The 17,156-nt window shown below is 44.5% G+C and overlaps 1 protein-coding gene across 4 annotated transcripts in view; it reads right to left on the bottom strand.

Moving 5' to 3' along the window:
• The window catches only part of NECAB2 (N-terminal EF-hand calcium binding protein 2), a 39,385-nt gene that overhangs the window by 15,273 nt on the left and 6,956 nt on the right, over nt 1-17,156 (bottom strand). For 2 of the 4 annotated variants that reach the window (XM_057534884.1, XM_057534883.1), the window contains exons 3-5: nt 15,729-15,837; nt 13,716-13,741; nt 13,448-13,545 (exon numbers count right to left, since the gene is read on the bottom strand). In XM_057534884.1, the coding sequence (XP_057390867.1) occupies nt 13,448-13,545; nt 13,716-13,741; nt 15,729-15,837 (233 nt within the window). Of the gene's footprint in view, nt 1-13,447; nt 13,546-13,715; nt 13,742-15,728; nt 15,838-16,524; nt 16,603-16,733; nt 16,776-17,156 lie in introns of all 4 variants that reach the window. The other 2 variants (XM_057534881.1, XM_057534882.1) reach the window with 2 other exon arrangements.

Genomic DNA, 17,156 nt, shown 5'->3' on the forward strand with positions numbered 1-17,156 from the left:
TAAGACATGGAAACAACCTAAATGTCCATCAACAGATGAAGAAGATGCAGTATATGTATATATACAATGGAATATTACTCCCCCAAAAAAGAATGAAATAATGCCATTTGCAGAGATTATCTAGAGTATCATACTAAGTGAAGTAAGTCAGAAAGACAAATACCACCGTATATCACTTATATGTGGAATCTAAAATATGACATAAATGATCTTATTTATGAAACAGAAACAGACATAGAAAACAGACTTGTGGTTGCCAAGGGGGAGGGGGTTGGGGGAGGGATGCAGTGGGAGTTTGGGGTTAGCAGATGCAAACTATTATACAGAGAATGGATAAACAACAAGGTCCCACTATACAGCACAGGGAACTATATCCAATCTCCTGGGATAAACCATAATGGAAAAGAATATGAAAAAGAATATATATATAACTGAATATATATATATACCTGAATCACTTTGCTGTACACCAGAAACAACTAACACAACACTGTAAATCAACTATATTTCAATAAAAACAAAACAAAAAAACCCCCAAAACCTGCCTGTGCTGATCAGTAGTGGCATCGTGCCTGGGAATAACCACAGCGCCCCAGCCTGGGCAGCACAGCGAGACCCCATCTCTCTCATTAAGGGAATTCTGCATCTCCTAAGTGTTCTGTATGTCCCCTAAATAAACAATAAACTTTTGCCTTTAAAAATAAAAAGGTGGATTCTTTCATGCTGCTACTCTGAGGAGTGACAGAAGAGAATCCAAAGCAGCCAGAGTAAACTGTCTCCCCAAAGAAAGTGCCTGAGACTCAGTCCCCAGAGGGAGGGGACGAGAGGGAAGTCTGGGGGGAAAGGGACGGGGAGGGGGCGCTTAGAGGCCGCGAGAAGAGGAACTCTGGGGCATAAGATGAAGAGGGTCTTTCACGGAGTTTGCTCTGTGATGTGAGACCATTTCCCCTTTTGTCAAGAGTCTGCAGCAGAGACACGGCTCAAGGTTCCTGGATCCCGTTGAGTTTCTTTTGGCTTCAGAAGACTTGAGTGGGAGGGAGAAGGCTCTGGCTTAGCCAGGTCACTCCAGGATGACAATGATCAAAATGACACTGTGCTGGAAAGCTGGTCCCTCAAGCCCTGTGCTGCTCTCTGGCCTCCTCTACCAAGACCCCACCCTCCTGAGCCACCTGCCCCGGCACCTTGGAATTCTGCCCAGTCCCCGGCCAGGCAAGGGCTCTCAAGGAAAGAAAGTTAAACCATCCATCACTCTGACTTGGAATTAATCAGCAATAATTGCACATGGGAACCACGGCTAGAGACAGAGAGACTGAGAAATGAAGGCCAGGGCGGGGAGCAGGGGAACACGGCTGGGGGTGGAGAGGGGCCGAGAGGAGAGGTGCACGCAGACGGGGAGGTGTGGAGGTGGACCTCCTGCGCCACCCATCAGACCAGGCGCGCTGGCGGCAGGCCCCGACGGGGAAGGAGCCGAGGGCAGAAGGCATGCCAGGTTCTGGCAGCCTAATGCACTGCAGTGATCAATTATCCTTCCTAGCAGACAGCTGAACTCACATGCAATCCAGTGATCCATGGGCTCTGGACAAACAAATGACCCCAAAGAACAGGAAGACATAACGAGGTAAAAAAAACAAAACAAAAACTGAACAAAAAGAGAAAGGCTGCTAGAAGCCATCAAGCAGAAAAACGAGCTAAAGGGAGTATGTTAAAAGCACCCAGATAAGTGACTCAAGGTGCAGTCAGGGATCAATAAGTGTAACTGGTTAGTAGAATTAAAAAATAAAAGAAAAAAAAAAGACAAAATTTTCAAAAGAGTAAAAATGCAGCTTGTACAGTTTTGTCCTCCACTACCACTGATGCCTCAGCCGAGAGGCCAGCTCCACAGATTTCAGAGGGAAAGAGTCAGAGCTGGGAATTCCGCAACATGTGGACAAGTTATTCACGTGCAGGATAACAGGGAGACCTTCAGAAATCTGCAGATCTCTGGAAGTTCATCAAATGAGCACCTTTCTGGCAAAGAATGCCTAGGAATTTCTCCCAAATCTTCTAGGGGTGAATCACAGAAAAATATTCTTGAATAGGGAAGTTGTGGAAAAAAAGTGAGGGTGATCACCCAAATGAAAATGAAGGTTACAGAGGTTAGGAAATAAAAACATTGATCACTAATAGTTAAATTTTAATCGCACTGGATTAAGGGAATAAAGAGTGTCAGGGGCTTCCCTGGTGGCGCAGTGGTTGAGAATCTGCCTGCTAATGCAGGGGACACGGGTTCGAGCCCTGGTCTGGGAAGATCCCACATGCCACGGAGCAGCTGGGCCCGTGAGCCACAGCTGCTGAGCCTGCGCGTCTGGAGCCTGTGCCCCGCAACGGGAGGGGCCGCGATAGTGAAAGGCCCGCGCACCGCGATGAAGAGCGGTCCCCGCACCGCGATGAAGAGTGGCCCCCACTTGCCGCAACTAGAGAAAGCCCTCGCACGAACCGAAGACCCAGCACAGCCAAAAATAAATAAATAAATAAATAAAATAAATAAAATTAAAAAAAAAAAAAAAAAAAAAAAAAGAGTGTCAAAGTATGGAAAAAGAGCCAATCATCTCAAAAACTGTTTTAATTTCACAAGAGGGAATAGAAAGTGTTCTTTATTAGCCAGGTATAAAAACAGGATTAAGAGTGTTTAACAATGTATGTTTTAGAAGTCCCTAGTAAAATGAAAACTAGAATATTTACCTTTGAAATCATAATCAATGTTATCAACAAAGCAGACTACCAAAAGGTAAAATGTCAAAAAAGACGAAGGATCATTAAAAAATGGGAAGCATATAAGATTATGACAGCAGCCAGGCCAGACAGATCATAACAATAAAGAAAATCAGCCTAAACTGCCCCACGTAAAGACACAGTCCCAGATTTGACTAAATGAGGTCCATCTGGAGGCATATATAAAGCAAAAGAGCACCAAAGGATTTGCAAAGAAAAGCCTGTGCAAAGATTCTGCTACCAAATTTGATCGAATGATGAGGACGAGTTGCAGTATCACGATCAAGGTAGAATTTAATGGGAAAGTATTACATAAGATTAAAAGGGTAAGAATAAATGACAGAAGGCATAATGCATTACACGGACATGACATTATTAAATCTTCGTGCATTATTAAATCTTTGTGCAACGGAACAGGATATTGCTACAAGTACGGCTATGCAGGGTTAGATGAATATAACCACTTTATAAGGCAATTCTACTTTATATCAAGAGCCTTAGACTGCCCAGTAATTCTCTACTTTTGATGATCTATCCTTAAGAAATAATGCAAAATGTGGACAAATACTGATGTCCCAAGGATACAGTGTTAATTGATAATAGCAAAAGCCTGGAAATAATCTAACATCCCCAAGAACAGAGGAATAGTATGTAAATTTAAGTAAGAATATTTAAAATGATACTTTTAAACAGTTTTATTAACATGGGAAAGGTGTTTGTTAAAATGTTAGGTGAAAAAAAGCAGAAAATTTTTGTATACAGAATGATTTTAAGTGTATTAGAGAAATACCCAGAGAAAAAAAGGCTCAATGGTAATAAAGTGGTAACAGTGGTTAGAGATAGTGGGAATTAGAAGTGATTTGAAATTTTTCTTTATATTTTTCTCTACTTCCTAAATTTTGAATATTGAATATGTACCATTTAGGTAACAAAAGTATTACAACAAGGTCTATAGGCATCAAACGGCATGGCTAAATATACAGGAAGGAAATATTAGAATTTTAAAGATTAAATGTCAAAACACAATTTAGTGTGAGAAATTAGTTCACCAGTGTCCCACAGGACAGATAAATTAGAAATAATAAATGTCTATTGTAAAGGGCATTACTGGGAAAATGTGCAAGTCTTTAAAATGGGCAAAAAAGATTACTGGGTTCCTTGTCTAATACACCCTTCTAGGTTATCTAGGTCTTTCCTTCTTTGGGAGCTACTTTTAAAACTCTAGCATGTAGGACTTCCCTGGTGGTGCAGTGGTTAAGAATCCGCCTGCCAATGCAGGGGACATGGGTTCGAGCCCTGGTCCAGGAAGATCCCACATGCCGTGGAGCAACTAAGCCTGTGCGCCACAACTACTGAGCCTGCACTTTAGAGCCCGCGAGCCACAACGACTGAGCCCACTCACCGCAACTACTGAAGCCCACGCACCTAGAGCCCATGCTCTGCAACGAGAAGCCACCACAACGAATAGCCCCCGCTCGCCACAACTAGAGAAAGGCTGTGTGCAGCAATGAAGATCCCACGTAGCCAAAAAATAAATAAAATTAAAAAACAGAACATTCACTTTGTTATAAAGCAGACACTAACACACCACTGTAAAGCAATTATACTCCAATAAAGATGTTTAAAAAAAAACCCAAAAAAAACAGAACAAAAAACTCTAGCATGTAAAAACTTGACAATAATGCAAATAATTCTCATCCACAGAAATGCATATGAATTTTGTCTGGCAGAATTCAACTGACTATTGTCCTGTGAACAGTGACCAATTTTGCATTTATTCACAGATTCATCAGAATTCCTGGTTGCCTATGTACATGGCAAATGTTCTTTGAATTTTCCTTGGAGACAGTGTAACATCTTACTGGTTCTCACATTAAGGAGTTAAATAAAATCTTTCACATGTGTATACTTTATATTTGTACAGAAGACAACTTTACCTTTTTACAAAGTTGTCTTTTAACAACATATATTTCACAACAAAGAAGGGATAGCTATTTTCAGATTTTATACTCTGAAAGTATGATCCACATCTTCTTCCCAAGTATCCATGGGAGAATTATAAAAACAAAATAATATGGGACTTCCCTGGTGGCGCAGTGGATAAGATTCCATGCTCCCAACGCAGGGGGTTGGGTTTGAGCCCTGGTCAGGGAAGTAGATCCCACATGCATGCTGCAAGATGCCACATGCCACATGTGGAGATGCCACATGCCACAACTAAGGAGCCCGCGAGCCACAACTAAGGAGCCTGCCTGCCGCAACTAAGACCCGGCACGACCAAATTAAAAATAAATTTTTTTTAATCAAAATAATATGTAGTGAAGAAATCTCAAAAAAATTCAAAAAAATAGAATACAAACTACTGGTTACTTGGTTTTATCCTAATACCATGAAATGAGAAATGAGTGAGGACATAACAAACTATTAGAGAATATTGAGAGAGGAAATATTAATCCTATATACTAAAATCTATCATTGCAGTGAAAGTATCATTCAAAGGTAGATTTCTAAAATTTCAAACTTTATTATCCAAAAAAATTTAAGCATTCCTTTTCACATATGAAAAAGTATAGCAACAACAATAAACCTAAAGAAACAGGTGGTAGGAAATAATAATGATAAAAACTATAAATACAGTAGATTCAGTAGTAGATACAGAATCAATATTGCCAAAATGACCATACTACCCAAGGCAATCTACAGATTCAATCCAATCCCTATCAGATTACCAATGGCATTTTTCACAGAACTAGGACAAAAAATTTCAAAATTTGTATGGAAACACAAAAGACCCCGAATAGCCAAAGCAGTCCTGAGAAAGAAAAACAGAGCTGGAGGAATCAGGCTCCTTGACTTCAGAATATACTACAAAGCTACAGTCATCAAAACAGTATGGTACTGGCACAAAAACAGAAATATAGATCAATGGAACAGGATAGAAAGCCCAGAAATAAACCCACTCACCTATGATCAACTAGTCTATAACAAAGGAGGCAAGAACATACAAATGGAGAAAAGACAGTCTCTTCAATAAGTGGTGCCAGGAAAACTGGACAGCAGTTTAAAAGAATGAAATTAGGACACTCTCTATCACCATACACAAAAATAAACGCAAAATGGATCAAAGACCTACATGTAAGGCCAGACACTATAAAACTCTTAGAGGAAAACATAGGCAGAACAGTCTTTGACATAAATCGCAGCAATATCTTTTTTGATCCACCTCCTAGAGTAATGAAAGTAAAACCAAAAATAAACAAATGGGACCTAATGAAACTTAAAAGCTTCTGCACAGCAAAGGAAACTATAAACAAAATGAAAAGACAACCCACAGAACGGGAGAAAATATTTGCAAACAGTGCGACTGACAAGAAATTAAATGCTGAAATATATTAACAATTCATATAGCTCAATATCAAAAACAAACAAATAACCCAATCAAAACATGGGAAGAAGACCTAAACAGACATTTCTCCAAAGAAGACATCCAGATAGCCAAAAAGCACATGAAAAGATGTTCAACACTGCTAATTATTAGAGAAATGTAAATCAAAACTACAATGAGGTGTCACCTCACACCGGTCAGAATGGCCGTCATCAAAAAAATCTACAAACAATAAATGTTGGAGGGGGTGTGGAGAAAAGGGAACCCTCCTACACTGTTGGTGGGAATGTAAATTGGTACAGCCACTATGGAGAACAGTATGGAGGTTTCTCAAAAAACTAAAAATAGAACTACCATACGACCCAGCAATCCCACTCCTGGGCATATACCTGGAGAAAACCATAATTCGAAAAGATACATGCATCCCAATGTTCACTGCAGCGCTATTTACGATAGCCAGGACATGGAAGCAACCTAAATGTCCATCAACAGAGGAATGGATAAAGAAGATGTGGTACATATATACAATGGAATATTTCTCATCCTTAAAAAAAGAACAAAATAATGCCATTTGAAGATTGTCATACTGAGTGAAATAAGTCAGACAGAGAAAGACAAACATCATATGATATCGCATATATGTGGAATCTAAAAAAAGGGTACAAATGAACTTCTTTACAAAACAGAAAGAGTCACAGATGTAGAAAACAAACTTATGGTTACCAGGGGGTAAGGGGGAAGAGGGATACATTGGGAGATTGGGATTGACATGTACACACTTCTAAATAGATAACTAATAAGGACCTACTGTATAGCACAGGGAACTCTACTCAATACTCTGTAATGGCCTATATGGGAAAATAACCTAAAAGAGTGGATATATGTATATGTATAACTGATTCACTTTGCTGTACACCTGAAACTAACACAACACTGTAAATCAACTACACTCCAATAAAAATTAAAAAAAAAAAGATACATGCACCCCCAATGTTCATTGCAGCACTATTTACAATAGCCAAGACATGGAAGCAACCTCAATGTCTACTGACAGAGGAATGCATAAAAAAGATGTGGTACATATATACAATGGAATATTACTCAGCCATCAAAAAAAGAATGAAATAATGCCCTTTGCAGCAACATGGATGGACCTAGAGATTATCATACTAAGTGAAGTAAGCCAGACAGAGAAGGACAAGTATCATGATATCGCTTACATGTAGAATCTAACAGAAAAAAAAAGACACAGATGAACTTACTTCCAAAACAGAGGCTCACAGACACAGAAAACAAACTTATGGTTACCAAGGGGGAAAGTGGGGTGGGTGAAGGGATAAATTAGGAAGCTGGGATTAACATATACACACTACTATATGTAAAACAGATAACCAACAAGGACCTACTGTATAGCACAGGGAATGCTACTCAATATTATCTAATAACCTATAAGGGAAAAGAATCTGAAAAAGAATATATATATATATATATATATATATATATATATATAAATATATAAAACTGAATTGTGCTGTATACCTGAATCTTACACGATATTGCAAATCAACTATACTTCAATACAAAAGATTTTTTTTAAAGGAAAGAAAAGAATTTAAAAAATAAATACAGGAGAAAACATACTGTATGAATTAAATTTAAATAAATGTGTCAGGGGCTCGTTTCTAGAAACAACTAATTAAAACAGGCAAAACTCTGTTAAATAGAAGTTTAAATGTAGCAAAATAGGACAAAATTTAAATCAAGACCTGAGCTGTAACAGCAGATGTTTTATTAAACGTTATGTGCCTGTTTTGTTTCAATGTCTTAGAATTTTTTTTAAAAAATCATAAGAACATACTATGTATAATCGATCATAAAACTGAACATGTCCATGGCAGCTTTGTTTAAAAATATACTAAAATGGACACCAAAAGTTTACCTAAAATTAGGATTGACTTTAAAATCACTATTATAATAATCCCCTCCCCCTGTTTGGTACTTCAACCCAAGCCTATGGATTAATTCTTTCTATTTTTGAATAGAAACATGATTCTAAGTTAAAGAAGCTGATTCACACACAGAAAGATATTCCAAACCACCTACAATTCATTCCCTATCACCCAATCTCAATTCCTGATAGAGACAGAGATAAAACACTCAGCTAGTGACAGGATTCAGCAACGTGGTAAAAGAATAATGTGCCAATTAGGGTTTATCACGGGAAGCTAAGGACTGTTCAATAGGAGAGAATCTAATAATAGAATCCACCCCATCAATAGGTTAAGAAAAATCATATGATCCCTGAAAAAAAAATACCAAAAAGGCATTTGAAAAAAATTCACTACCACCCCCTAAGGCAACATTTAGTGAAGGGAACACAAAAATATTTTTTAACAGACTGAAGACTTTATTTCTAAAATAAGAGCTGGTATTAATATTATAATTAGTGAAGAACTACTAGAGAGATGCATTTGAACATCAGGAGCAAAACAAGGATGTCTGACGTAGTGCCATTACAATGTTTGAGAATTCAGGGTAAACGCAACAGGACACAACGGAGAAACAGGAGGAACACATACCAGAAATGAAGACAGTAACTACGCTAGTTAACAATGATACTATGACTGCATATCTACAAAAGCAAATGAGTCACCTTAAATCAATGGATGCAAGAGAAGTATTTGAAATAATCAATGAGCTGCACTTCTCCAAACAAAAACTTGTTAGAAAACATGCAAGAAATGCCAGTCACCATTGTGACAACCTATCATAGCATGACCACCAACACTAGGAAATCATGCAGCCTTTGGTACACTCCAACAGCAAAAATCCTGCAAACTGCTTTAGGTTGCATTGGTAGATGTTAAAATCCTTGCCCTTTTACCATCACATCAAAAAGAATAAAATACCTAGGAATAAAACTACCTAAGGAGAAAAAAGACCTGTATTCTGAAAACTGTAAGCCGCCGATGAAAGAAATCGAAGATGACACAAACAGATGCAAAGATATATCACGTTCTTGGATTGGAAGAATAAATATTGTCAAAGTGACTATACTATCCAAGACAATCTACAGACTCAGTGCAATCCCTATCAAATTAACAATGGCATTTTTCACAGAACTAGAACAAAAAATTTTTAAATTTTTGTGGAAACACAAAAGACCCCGAAGAGCCAAAGCAATCCTGAGAAAGAAAAACAGAGCTGGAGGAATCAGGCTCCTTGACTTCAGAATATACTATAAATACAGTCATCAAAACAGTATGGTAATGGCACAAAAACAGAAATATAGATCAATGGAACAGGATAGAAAGCCCAGAGATAAACCCACTCACCTATGGTCACCTAATCTATGACAAAGGAGGCAAGAATGTACAATGGAGAAAAGACAGTCTCTTCAATAAGTGGTGCTGGGAAAACTGGATAGCAGTTTAAAAGAATGATATTAGGACATTCTCTAACATCATACACAAAAATAAACTCAAAATGGATTAAAGACCTAAATGTAATACCGGATACTATAAAACTCTCAGAGGAAAACATAGGCAGAACACTCTTTGACATAAATTGCAGCAATATCTTTTTTGATCCACCTCCTAGAGTAATGAAAATAAAACCAAAAATAAACAAATGAGACCTAATTAAACTTAAAAGCTTTTGCACGCAAAGGAAACCATAAACAAAATGAAAAGACAACCCACAGAATGGGAGAAAATATTTGCAAACGAAGCAACTGACAAGGGCTTAATCTCCACAACATACAAATAGCTCATACAGCTCAATATCAAAAAAACCAAACAACCCAATCAAAAAATGGGCAGAGGATCAAAGTAGACACTTCTCCAAAGAAGATACACAGATGGCCAAAAAGCACATGAAATGATGCTCAACATCACTAATTATCAGAGAAATGCAAATCAAAGCTACAATCAGATGGATTGGTGGCACAGTGGTTAAGAACCTGCCTGCCAACGAAGGGGGCATGGGTTCGACCCCTGGTCTGGGAAGTTCCCACATGCAGCAGAGCAACTAAGCCCGTGCACCACAACTACTGAGCCTGTGCTCCACAATAAGAGAAGCCTGCACACTGCAACGAAGAGTAGCCCCCACTCGTTGCAACTAGAGAAAGCCTGTGCGCAGCAACAAAGACCCAACACAGCCAAAAAATAAAAACAAAACAAACAAACAAAAAAAACTACAATGAGGTATCACCTCACACGGTCAGAATGGCCATCATCAAAAGGTCTACAGACAACAAATGCTGGAGAGGGTGTGGAGAAAAGGGAACCCTCTTGCACTGTTGGTGGGAATGTAAATTGATACAGCCACTATGGAGAACAGTATGGAGGTTCCTTAAAAAACTAAAAATAGAACTACCATACAACCCAGCAATCCCACTACTGGGCATATACCCTGAGAAAACCATAATTCAAAAAGACACATGTACCCCAATGTTCATTGCAGCACTACTTACAATAGCCAGGTCATGGAAACAACCTAAATGTCCATCGACAGATGAATGGATAAAGAAGATGTGGTACATATATACAATGGAATATTACTCAGCCATAAAAAAGAACAAAATAATGTCATTTGCAGCAACACGGATGGACCTAGAGATTATCATACTAACTGAAGTAAGTCAGACAGAGAAAGACAAACATCATATGATACCGCTCATATGTGAAATCTAATTTTTAAAAAAATGATACAAATGAACTTATTTACAACACAGAAACAGACTCACAGGTATCAAAATCAAACTTATGGCTACCAAAGAGGAAACACGGGGGAAAGTGATAAATTAGGAGGCTGGGATTAATATATACACACTATTATAAATAAAATGGATAACGAATAAGAACCTACTGCATAGCACAGGGAATACTACTCAATACTCAATATTCTGTAACAACCTATATGGAGAAAGAATCTGAAAGATAATGGATATATATATATAACATTCACTTTGCTGTACACCTGAAACTAACACAACATTGTAAATCAAGTATACTCCAATAGAAATTTTTAAACAACCAAAAGAACACAATATTTTGAAGAGATTTAAAAAAGCCAGAAACAGATTGACAGATATTGACAAGAAACTTACGGTTACCAAAGGGGAAACGTGGGGAGGCGGGAGGGATGAATCAGGAGCTTGGGATTAACATACACACACTACTACATATAAGACAGATAACCAACAAGGACCTACTGTATAGCACAGAGAACTCTACTCAGTAATCTGTGATACCCTATATGAGAAAAGAATCTGAAAAACAATGAATATATGTATAACTGAATCACTTTGCTGTATACCTGAAACTAACACAGCATTGTAAGTCAACTATACTCCAATAAAATTAAAAAAATAAAAAATAAAATCGTCTCTTGGTACAGAATTGTGTCACAGCTCTGAATAGTTATGCCCAAAGACCAAGAAACACGTGCGCGTTTTATTAATACGGAAGACGACCTTGCTGGGCAGTGGTTCCGTTCCCAGATTTCAAAACTGAGGCTCAAGGCGGCGAGTTCAATCGCAAGGAGCCCCATGGGGGCACCCGGTGTGCCTTACTCCACCGTGAGGAGCGGAGCTGGGGCTGACACACTGCGCAAGGGTGCCAGAGCTTGGGGGCTTTCCATGCTGCCTTCTAACCCCCTGCCCATCTTGATACTTTCAGAACATCAAATAGTGTCCAAGGATGAACGATGAAAGGGAACTGGTCTCACACAGCGTTAAAATATACTTCAAACACCAAGACTCAAAACAGCATGACGCTAGGACACAAATGGAAATGTGGGTTCGTGGAGGTTCAGGATCAGGCCCAGCTGTTTTCGGATATATGGGAAGAAAGGGATTCTCCAGCACCTGGTAGAGCAGGAACCGAGTAGCATCTGAACAAAACATACAGAACTGATCTTTCCTATGACTGGGCACACAATAGGGGCCTAATGATACTAATAGTTGCCTTTGCTCTGTGCCAGACCCTATGCTGAGCAGCTTAGAGACCTTTTACTTTGTTCAGTCCTTGTAAGAACTCTATAAAGTGAATGCTCCCATTCCACAGATGGAGAAACTGAGGTTCAGAAAGAGAAGTGACTGGCTGGGGTCCTTCAGCCTGGTCTGGCTGACTTCATCAGCTAAGCTCCCTGGCCTAAACCAGCAGGTGGCGCTGGTCTTTCCTGAGCTCCCACAGCTCAGGTAGGCTGCACGCCCTCGGGCATTACATGTCCATCACAGCGTGGCCCACTCCCTCCTACACGCCTTGGTCAGCTTGCTCCCATGCTGTGCTCCATACCTCCGGCCAGGTCCCTGACTCAGTTTCCCCTCCCATTTCAGCAGGAAGCTCTGGCTGTCTGGCCACGACCCTACAGGGTTCACCTTTCCAAGCCTCTGTTTCCATAGTTATGAAAGCTATGTTTCCATAGTTATGTCACTTATAGTTATGAGTGTCACTACCCACAAGGTTGCTGGGGGGATTAAGTGAGTGTTTAATCCTGGCTGTCGTAGATCCTCGGGAAATTCACAGTGACTCTTCTCCGTGGATACAGAGAAGGAACACACCCCACTGCTCCCCCCAGAAGCACCAGCCAGAGCAAGTGCAGACTCACAGGTGGGAAACGGAGCTGGGAGGCGGCCTGCTTACGCCCATCTGAGCTACAATGACGCCCAGCCCACAACCTGCCCCATCTCCCTCCTTCTGCCCTCCTCCAGGGCATAAATGCCAACAAGGAGGTGACAGGCCTGCGGGCACAGACTCTGAAGCCACACCCGAGCCCTCTCTCCAGGACACGCAAAGAGTCCTGCACCCAGCTCCCTCCCAACACTCCTAATGGATCAACCGCCCAGCTCACGTCTCCTGGTCTGGACACGGCGTTCTCACCCCAGATACCCTCAGATTCCCGGTCAAGTTCAGATGCTCAAATCCACCCCCATCCCTCCCCATCCGTAACCCTGCTGTAAAGGGCATGGCATCGTCAGGTGTGACACCTGTCCAAGGACCCTGGAGTCCTCAGTGTGACTGCCACTCCCTTCCTAGGACTCCACCCCAGGACCAAGCCCAACCGTGGGAAAGGGCCTCACCCTCCGAACCAGACACGGCTGGACAGTGCCATTCACCAAGCCACTCCACTCACTGCAGTTTCCCTCACTCTCTCTAGAAGCCCCAAGCAAGCCCACTTCAGAGCCAGATTCGCCCAACACTTGTCATCACAAATCCAGGCACCCTTGCGTGACCATGTCCTGGGGGAATGCAGACCCAAACCAGCACTCAAGCCCTGGCCCCCCGAAAGCCACCCGCACCCGCTGACCTCCTTGGTGTAGCCCATGGCCTTCAGGACAGAGTGATTCAAGGTCTCCAGGGAGGCCAGGACGTCCTCATAGTCCCCCATGTGGTCCACAAAGTAATCTGGGGGAAGGGAAGGCAGGGGTCAAAGGTCATAGGAGGATCATGGCCCTCCCTCTGGGTCCTCCCACCAATCCCGTCTGTGCCCCTCATTCATTGCCTCTCCCCAGGCCCCTCCCCTCCCAAAAAACACACCCCACCCAAGCCTCGGTCCCTGCACAGCCAGCACCTACCACACAGCTCCTTGGTGTCCACATGGCTGCAGAGAGAGAATGAGAGGGACTCAGGGACAAGCCTGTGCCGTGCCTCCCGCTCTCCTTCCCTGCCTGGCGAGCACAGCCTAGTGCAGCTGGCAAAACACCTCCCGGGCCTCTTCTCCTTTCATCCTATGCGCTGGCACCGTGACCCCGGCTTCACAGATGCGGGAACAGCAGGTGAAGAATGCCGCCCCCTCCAGAGGGTCCCATGTCTGTGCGTCTGTCTGACCCCCTCACCATGCTTCCCCACCGCTTTCCTCTCCCAAAGCCTGCCCACCACACATCAGGAGCAGATGGGGCTAAACCTCGGGCTGGCAAAAGGGAGGGGAATAGCCCATGGCTATTACAGGCTGTCAACAAAACTCTCACGCGACGCACTGCCCCGGGCATCCCTGCCTGCTGGGTCCTGGGCTCTGCTGGGGGTGTGGGTGGCCCTCCTTGCTCTCACTCTAGGCCTGGGATCCTCCTGTCCTTCCTCAGAGGAGGCCGAGCACGAGAAGGCCACCCACGCCGGGGAAGGCGCAGGCGGCAGCCTCGGAACGCAGACACGGCGGGGCGGTGTGCTGGCGGCGGACGCCAAGGGACCTGAGCTTTGTGCAGGTCCTGATAACCTTCCCTTTCTGGGCCCCAGTTCCCTCACTGAGAGACGCCGGCCTACAGAGTGTGTCAGCTTCATCGAGAGGCTTCTGGGAAAAGGCTCTGCAAACTCTGTCTTGGAGGTTCCCCCAATCCGCATCACCTGGTGAAAAGTTCCGACAAGTCCTGCAGAAACGAAGCCTGCTTAATGGTACTCAAAGCAGCATTTCACCGACCTTTCTGAGCCGTGTGAACGGTTTTGGGTAGAAAACCTGTTTAGCATCCCAAGGAGGGGATGTTCACAGCTCACACTCTGGGGAACGTTGGAAAGAAAACACCCAAAGGTCTTTAGAGGTCTGGCCTTTGCTAGTGGGAAGTCCGCCCGCCCGCACTCACATACGCTCTCCAGTGCCGCCTCCTCCCAGACCCAGCTGCGCGAATGAGGATGAATAATCGACAGGCACCTGCCGCAGCCCTTTCAAGCTCCCCGGGGCGCTGCAGGAACTGCTCAGAACCTCCGTCTCGCTCCAGAAACAAAGCCCTCCCCTGGAGCCTGCGGCAGGAAGCCGTTTCTTTCAAGGGGCCTTTCCCCCTCCGCCTGCCCCACCCCGGCTCTCAGGACGCTCCGCCCCACCTCTGGCCCCAGGCGCCCCCGTGCTGTGTCCCTTTGCCAACGGGCCTGGTGGCAGCTCCTCGTCCAGACCATCTCTAGCCTGTCACAGGGGACCCCAGCTTATCAAATCTGCTCCAAACAGCCCCGAGGAACTCAGGTGTGGAGTGGAGAAGGGGGCTCGGGCCTCCTCCTGCCTGGGGGTCACTCGGAGAGGGCAAGGCTAGAGTCCAGGTTGGGAAGGGTTGGGTACCTGTGAGTAGAATGCACACTTTGTGCTCGATTTAGGGATTTAGAGTCTTAGGGCTGGGGCCGGAGTTTGGGATTGATTGAGACGCAGGTTAGGGTTCCGGCTGGGTTGGAGAAACGGTGATTAGGTACAGGGTGAGAAGGAGAGTTCAGGTCAGAGTGAAGATCAGTTTGGTTTAAGACGGGATCCGGTGAGGATGAGAACCACAGAGCTCATGTTGGGAACGGGGATAAGCACAAGGCGCTGGGGTCAGAACTAGGTCGAGGGGGCTCATCTCTCCCTTTCGTTATCCGGTGTATACTCTGCAAATCTAGGGTCTCTCCCAGCTTCGCCATGTGTGCTCAGAAAAGACAAACACTTGCCAACGCAGTATCAACCTATCCACTCCCCAGATCACCCCGGCCAGTCGGGGCCAAACAGATGGGACTTCTGGATTAGCTGGTTTGGGGACTTTGAGGTCTCCGTGCCTCCAGGGGAGTGGGCAGTGGAGACTGGCCACTGCGAGAGAAGGGAAACGCTGCCTCCCGGCCCCAGCCCCCAGGACTTAGCTCACTTGGTATTGTCGGAGTCGATGGTGTGGAAGAGACCCTCTAGTTCTTTCTCGTTGAGGACGCCATCTGCAAAGAAGAGCTGGAACTCCTCCAAGGATAACTTCCCGTCATCTGCGAGGAAGGGGTGGGGGGAGAGCAGCTGGTGTCTAACAGATGGGACATCCCTAGACCCAGACAATTCCCAAATCAACAGGGAAACTCCAGCCAGGTAATCCCCGCCTGCCCCGCTAATTCCCAAACTAGCAGATAAACCCCAGCTCAGATCATCCCTGCCGGTGCCGCTAATCCAAATTAACCAGCAAACTCCAGTTCACGGAGATCACAGACTCATCTAGCTGATTCCCAAACCAACAGACCAACACCATTTACAGATAATCCCCTAACCAGCAACTGCTGGGGCTCATTAAGCCCCGCAGTCAACAAGTAGGTAGAGCACACCTGAGCCTGTCAGGCAACCTCCTCTCCCAGTCACCTGACCACCTGGAGGCAGTGTGATGACCACTCTCTTTTGGTTCCAAAAGCCCAGATAACCTCCGCACACTTTAATCATCTCCGCCTCAGCACCCAGGTCCTGATTCTGGGGAGGGAATGACCCCCCTCCACTCTGCCCTCACAGGGTCTGACGTGAGCCCGCTACCAACGGTGGCACTCACCGGGCCAAGGATGCAGCCCTGAGGATGCCAAACCCCGGGGGAGGTGGTGCCAGGCCTGGGGCTCTGGGGTGGGGAGGGGCTGGGCTCTGGACGAGGGGCCCTCACAGCTGACATCCCTGTCCCAACGCTTCCCTCCCCGTCTCACCTCTTTGGCCTCCACTTGCGGTTGCCCTGGGTACCAGCACCCGCTGGAAGTTCTCGTGGGTTGGGGGCAGCTGGGCCCCTGAGAGAGAGGCTCCCAGCAGAGCTCCAGCGACTCCCCAAGCTTCCAGCCTCCGCTCCTCCCACCTGGGCTCTCCCGCTCTGTGCACCCACCTCCCCATCCCATCCCGGAAGCCACAACCCCCTCCTCACTGATCTTAGACCGCTTCCTGCTCCTCCTTAAAGGGGCCGCATCTGTGGGAGACAGCGGAGGTCAGGGAAACGGGTGAGCCCCAGCCCCTCTCTGCAGACCCCCTTCATTACTTCCGGCAAGTCTGCAGTCAAAGCCCTCGAGAGCCCACATGGCACGTTGTGTGGATTAGAAAGAAACGTGCTTCCTGATGGGGGTGGTGAGGAGATGCAGTACAGCATCAGAGCACGTGAGGGGAGGGCCGTGCAGGCTGGATCTGAGGCCCTCAATTCTCTCAAGTAGCTGCCCTTGAGCAGGGCACAATCCGCCCAATCAGACACGGCAGACCTACTTGGACCCAGGCAGAAGCCACTCGTACATTTTAAAGGCTCTGGAGCTTCTATCTCTGCTGCCAAGAGCTCTGCAGGGACTCAAAGTAGGGCAAC

Source organism: Balaenoptera acutorostrata, chromosome 19, assembly GCF_949987535.1.
Source record: "Balaenoptera acutorostrata chromosome 19, mBalAcu1.1, whole genome shotgun sequence".
In the NCBI taxonomy this organism is placed as follows: domain Eukaryota; kingdom Metazoa; phylum Chordata; class Mammalia; order Artiodactyla; family Balaenopteridae; genus Balaenoptera; species Balaenoptera acutorostrata.